The sequence below is a fragment of the Columba livia genome, chromosome 2 (assembly GCF_036013475.1).
Source record: "Columba livia isolate bColLiv1 breed racing homer chromosome 2, bColLiv1.pat.W.v2, whole genome shotgun sequence".
NCBI classification, from domain to species: Eukaryota; Metazoa; Chordata; class Aves; order Columbiformes; family Columbidae; genus Columba; species Columba livia.
Window position 1 is genome coordinate 54,639,636 of NC_088603.1, and position 6,059 is coordinate 54,645,694.

Here is a 6,059-nt window from a genome sequence, read left to right on the forward strand (position 1 = left end):
TGCACACCATTAAATACATGAGTAGTACTCTAGAATTTGCATTTTTAAACTTCCTAAGTTTGGAAAGTCTAACACTGCTCTAGTAACCTCTATTTTTGTCTGCACCATATCCTACCACAGTATGGAAGAAAATTTTCTCTACTCTATGTGATATGGGCTATAACACATGCACTTGTAGAAAAGTAATGTTTATCCATGTCAGTGTTCTGCTAAATAAATTGAGAAAAAGCAGATTGCTCAAACAATTTTGTACATACATAATTAATGCAGACAGCCCTACTTGTCCACTATTTCAGAAACAGATTCAATAAGAGACTCTTAACTGCAGTGGTACTGAATGGTAGCCAAACTTAAAATCTACCAACTCCATGGCAGGATAATAGTCTTTAGTAACAAAATTGTAAACTCAGTCTCTGAAGAATAAGTAATTTTTACCTTAGATTTTTTTTCTGGCCTCAAAGTATAAAAATTATTTGTGGTTTTTTTTTTTTTTTAGCATAATTTAGCCAGCTTTTGAAAATTTCAGTTTTTCTCTGCCTAGACCTGCTTTGTCTCAGACATGAAGTTACAAGCAACTTAAAACAAGGAAACCACTAACTTACTGTAAATCAGTTTAATTAGTGTAAAACAGAGAAAGGCATTAACAAAGAAAAGACCTCTTGACCAGAGCAATTTGCAGCTACAATTAAGGCAAACAACAGGAAAAGGAAGGTTGACACAGAAATACAAAGTTGTCAGAAATATGCATATGTGGCTGACAACATGTTTCTAAAATAAGCTGAATAATCCTGGCTTCCTTGAAGAGTTTGGAAAAAACAGTATGGGAGTGAGGGAAAGAAAGTTCAGGCTAGAGGGCCTGGCAAAATAAATACAAAAATAACACAAGGAAGTTTGTTAGACTGGAACCATGTACAGTGTGGTCTAACAGGGTAAGAGTAGATGGTATAACATTAGAACAATGGCATTGTCAATAATTCTGCATTTGAAGACAATGGTGTGTTTTCAGTAAAAGTGAAATGAATAGAACTGTAGGAAAAGGAAAAAACTGTTAAAGGGCACTGCATAGTAGACACAAAATATGAAGAATTTGACAAAAGATGAAAAATTCTTGTTTTTATATAGTGACTAGAGGGAGTCACAGCACTCTAGAAATCAGCAGCAAATCCTGTTCTGTTTTGCATAGAGTTGACAGGTCATCATCATCTTATTCTGAAAAAATAGCTTGTCTATAGCACTGGGCATTTGAGTTTCAGATATTAGAAGGTATGTATTTAGAGGAGCTGTTTAAGGGACATACTCCATTTCCAAACTACTGCCAAAAGACAAAGTGAGGATGAAACATCAGCTTCTGATGCAGAACAGTTCAGTAAATCTTTGTAGAGCTTTAAAAGCAAGAAGGTTTTTGCGAGGATTTACAGAATTACATCTACTGGGAAGTATCCAAATCAGATTTCCCTGAATTGAAGTGATGCATCAGCCTGTATGTGGTCTGCAAACTGAGAATCCAATCCAGCTGAGAATTTTAAATACACCAAACAGAAAAACTAATGTTCCAGTTGCTGGACAAGATGGAGTATATCCAGTGATAAACCCAGTTGCTCTACTAACCAAATAGTCTGCCTTTTAACCCAAGCAAGGGTTGACTCTTTAGGATCTGTACAGAGTTTTGCCTTGCTGCACTCAGACTGCAAGGAACCAACATCACCATTATTTCTACAAATGTTTTCACCAGAGCTGCCAGCACCTTCATGCTTTCCAGCTTCAACTTCATCGTACTCTGTCGCAGCTGGAGCTGTGTGATTAAGGTCCATATCCTGAACAGAATCTAAAATGTGTCCGAGATGTGGCTGTTGTTCAGTAGAATTCAGATATTTCAGCATATCTTCTTCATGCTTTCCAACCACTTCAAGGAGATTATTTATCTTACTTAAAGCAGAATCATGTCCATTAAAATGACACCAGGATAAGAGAGCACTGAAAAGTGAAAAACAACAACAACAAAGTGATTACGTGTACCCCCACATACTTCCAATTGTTGAAGAGAGACAGCAATGTGACAAGATATTTATACTATATAAACATATATATGTTTCATTCACATTTTCTGGGAAATTCAAGCAGTAGAACTCAATATTAAGCTTAAAGATGTAGATTCAGATAATTTTGGAAGAGCAACTGAAGGAGGATTTTTAAGAATGATCACTCTACACCTGGGTAGGCAATCCTTTGTATTCAAGGCATGAGAATTCTCCAGTTGCTCACTTTAGACAGATTTACAATGCACTTTTAAAAAAAAATAAACTAAATAAAAAACTGCATGCACGCTCCCTCTGTACACACCCTCCACATGCACATGACCTTAAGGTGATGGTAACCTACTTCAGGGTTCCTTTGAACTGGCCACATGTAACCATCAGCTCAGCACCGTGTCTGTAACCTTGATTAAAGCCTTCCTGGAGTGCAAGTTCTTTTCCAGCCTCAACGCCATCCCTATAGCCTTCCTATAATAACAGTAGTGAAACAGGTTGTTCACAAGATGAAAAATTGGACCTATGACAATTTCATAACAATAAAAAAAAAAGTTTAAACAAGCATTCAGTCTCTTAAATTACAGCTTCTAGATCTGAACATCCCTCCCAGCTATTCCCCCACTACCAACCCATAACATGCTTTTTGCAGTACATTAAGATTTACTGATCTGTAAGATCCAGTTCTTTCCTAAAAGATCCCCAGAAAGTCAGAAAACAAGTATTTGTAGAAACATCAAAAAATAAGACAAAACTGCAGGAAAGCATGCTTGATTTTATGATGACCAGCTCCTTTATGAAAAATTTCTTAAAGAATACCACATATAGATTTTTAGACATCTAAAAAACAACAGCTGTAAAGCCTTCCTTTTAACAGTGGTACCCTCCTGTCTGTAATCCATCTACCCATTTTCACAAAATGAATTACTTGGCCTTGTTTTCTGTTTGCCAGATCTCACTCAATTCAAGAGTTATACTAAAAAAAAGATGGTGATGGAGTGAGCCACGTATAAATACACGTAACATTGTGATTGCATTCTGCAAGAAACAGCTAGTGATTGTAACGCAAATTAATTTCTATATATTCTAACCATATAATGTAGAATAATTCTTAACTTTTTTCACACCAAAATAGCAAGTCAGGAGAGTGAAAACTTCTATTTGCTCGTGAGAGAAGAAAACTGGTGGCCTTGCTAGAGAAATAGCCAGGAACAAGAATGTGTCTTTATTTTGCCAAACATACAGCTCTAACCTCAGTAACACTTTATGATTTTGCATTATCCACTCCTAAAATACCAGAGGGATTTGTGTAAGAACACTAAACAGGCCTGTAAGAAAATCAGTCTTTCCAAGGGACTCAAATGCAGGAAACTTTTCTTTTGAGAATAATACAAGAGCTCTGTTGTAATGCCTTTCCTCATCAACAGCCTACGCAACAGCTTCCATTCATGTTCCTCAGCCAAATGCTGCTCACCCATAAGCAGAGAAGCCCCACTGATCTCACTCTGCATGATAATGTTTCTGTTGAAGTAACCTAGGTTTATGTACTTGTTTTGTTCCTGTAGAGTTCCAGGGAAGGAAGGGCTGTAGAAACCAGCTTTCTTAACATACATTTTTCACCAGGAGAACAAATAAGCCAAAGAACTACCCAGACTGCAACATCCCATTGTGGTTCCACATGGAGTCACACATCTTCCATCTGACTGATGAAGAACTCTACTTTGAAACCCAAACATCTCGTATTTCTTTGTTAGCGCTGTTTAGCTGTGTTGCACTACAACTACTAGTGGTATGCCTACAAGTATGAAGCAAATAGCTGACATCAGAATTTAGCACTGCCTTTTACAAAGGAACATGGTTGTACAGAAAGAGCCGATGTCTTCGTAAGACAGTACTTTTCTCTGATGATTACTATGATAGAGCCTCTGTAAACCCCTGTTAAGTTTTCCTGACATCCAGAAGCAGCTCTGCCACTATAACTTTTAAGCAGTAACTCATAGTTTGCCACTTTAAATCAGCCATATGTATAACAATGTATGTATCAGTAAACCTCAAATAGTTTAAAAGATTATTAAATCATTGTTACAGAAATACCTTCAATCTTTTTTTCATGGTGTTGTTCCATTCTTTCTGTAGTACATACATCTCATCTGCATCTTCGTCAAATATATCCTCACTGGATCGGCTGACTGCAACTTGTACCCAGGACATAACAGCAGTGATGACTGTGACCTCTGTTTATGCAGTAAAAAAACCACTGAGAAACTATCAAAAGTCCATCTGGCTAAGTGTCAGATTAGGCAAAAAAAAAAAGTGAGTTCTGATGAGAAGTCATGTCAGGAGCTGATTATTCAACCCATACATTTGTTTCCGCATGGAAAATGGATGCTGTTGACCATCAGGGTGCATCTGTCAAGAGAAGACATCATCATTGGTAAAGCAATTCTGTAATTTACCAGGACAATTTAAGACAATAGTTTCTTCCTTTCTTATGACACCGACATGAATATGCACATCTAATTAGGATTTCTAAATATTGCTAGTACAGGAACACTAAGCAAAAAAAACTTTACAACTTGATTCTGAAAGAAGGTGACAAACAGCCCCATACAGTCTCCATATGGTGCATTAAGTTATACACACAGGTAACTGCCTGCAGAGTCAATAACTGGCAAGAACTTTCACCTTTGATTTTCAGTTTCCTGGTTATGCCAAATATTTAAACATCTTAGAAACCTTGAGTAGAAATAGCCCTTTACACGGGGTATTTCCAAAAGATGGACCCAATTTCACAATGGCAACACATTACGCAAAAATTTACAAACGGTTTAATGAGTAATCAAGTTCCAGCAACCTTTTTATAAATGCTCCACGTTCTCTCCACCTGCTGTACAGACAACATCAAGCCAATAGTTGAATTTGTATATAGTGATTTCAAACTGGGTCCATCTTTCAGAAACGCTTTGTATTTTGAATAAATTATGTAGTTCTACTGCAGAAGGAAGAAGACAGAACTGGATTGTTTCATCTTTTCCACTGAAGAAAGCTTTAAGAGGCCGTTCACAGCTGATCCATTGCAGGGTTAAGTTCTCACAACCCACAAACGCTGTTTTCTTGCAGAAGCACCAGCGGCTCCCGGGGAACCGAGCGCCACAGGTCCCACCCCGCGCTCGGCCACGCCGCTTTCCCGGGACACAACCGGCTGGAGCACCGCAGTCTGCAGGCTCCCTCCCCGCGGAAGGGGGGCAGAGGGGCACTCCACCGTCCCCACACCCTGCCCAAACCCCGGCCGAGCCCTCAGGTCCCTCGCCACGGCACCGGCTAGGCCCCGACCCGCCATTTCAGGGCCGGCTACTCAGGCCGGCAGACGCCCAGCTTCCCTAAAAGTGGCTGCGCTGCTTGAAGCCTTCCTCTTTCCCCCGTCCCGGCGGCAGGCGCAGCCTCCCCTCAACTCGCCTCGCTGTTCCCCCAGACCCCGCCGCCACTCCGTCCCCTCACAGCAGCCGCCGCTCACTGGGAGCCGCCATATTGGCTGAGGGCAAACTGGCTTCTCTGCTCTCGGAAGCAATAGCGGAGCGACAGCCATGTTGAGCGAGGGCAAGGTCAGGGGAGGCCCCAGGTAAACGGCCGCCATCTTAACCAGCAACCCTGTGGCTTCAAAGCCCGTCTGAGGCATTGGAAGTGGGCGGCCATCTTGAGTGTGGGCGCAGCCTCACATCCTCCTCAAGGAGGCGGGACTCGGTGGCCGCGCCCTCCGGCCCGCCGAGGAGGGCAGGTCACTGGCGGAGCCCGGGCTGTGGTGGGGGGAGGGAGAGAGTCGTCTCTGTGAGCCACACTCCCGACTTGGCAGGGCGAGGTCGTGTGGCTGCCTCAGCCCGCCCTTCCACAGCGCCCTCAGGCCAACCCAGAGGGAGCGTGTTTCCCAGGCGTGGAGGTTTCATCCTCTTTTCAGTCATAAATTGTGGAATTAAAAAAAAAAAAAAAAAAATCTGCCCTGTTGGCTTCTGAATCCTCAAGGTGCTTGTGTGTCAG

General features: G+C 41.3%; 1 protein-coding gene across 4 annotated transcripts; it reads right to left on the minus strand.

The window, feature by feature from the left end:
• Positions 1-598: 598 nt before the first annotated feature.
• Positions 599-5,734, minus strand: YAE1 (YAE1 maturation factor of ABCE1). Of its 4 annotated transcripts, none has more exons than XM_065052004.1 (4): positions 5,526-5,734; positions 4,122-4,436; positions 2,380-2,501; positions 599-1,974 (listed from the first exon to the last, which is right to left on the minus strand). In XM_065052004.1, exons 2-4 carry the CDS (start codon positions 4,236-4,238, stop codon positions 1,545-1,547), a joined length of 669 nt encoding a protein of 222 aa, XP_064908076.1. In that variant the 5' UTR covers positions 4,239-4,436; positions 5,526-5,734; the 3' UTR covers positions 599-1,544. The 4 variants fall into 4 exon arrangements, with proteins under 4 accessions (XP_064908076.1, XP_064908074.1, XP_005505138.1 ...); XM_065052002.1 differs by having other exon boundaries at positions 5,484-5,730; XM_005505081.3 differs by lacking the exon at positions 5,526-5,734 and adding an exon at positions 4,882-5,468.
• Positions 5,735-6,059: the final 325 nt, after the last annotated feature.

Bases quoted from the DNA above. Each gene is read 5' to 3' on its own strand.
- YAE1 (XM_065052004.1), bottom strand. From the start codon at position 4,238: ATGTCCTGGGTACAAGTTGCAGTCAGCCGATCCAGTGAGGATATATTT. The intron at 2,502-4,121 runs GTATTTCTGTAA...CTGTTATTATAG, and splicing joins CCATGAAAAAAAGATTGAAG to GAAGGCTATAGGGATGGCGT. The intron at 1,975-2,379 runs GTAGGTTACCAT...TTCACTTTTCAG, and splicing joins CAGTTCAAAGGAACCCTGAA to TGCTCTCTTATCCTGGTGTC.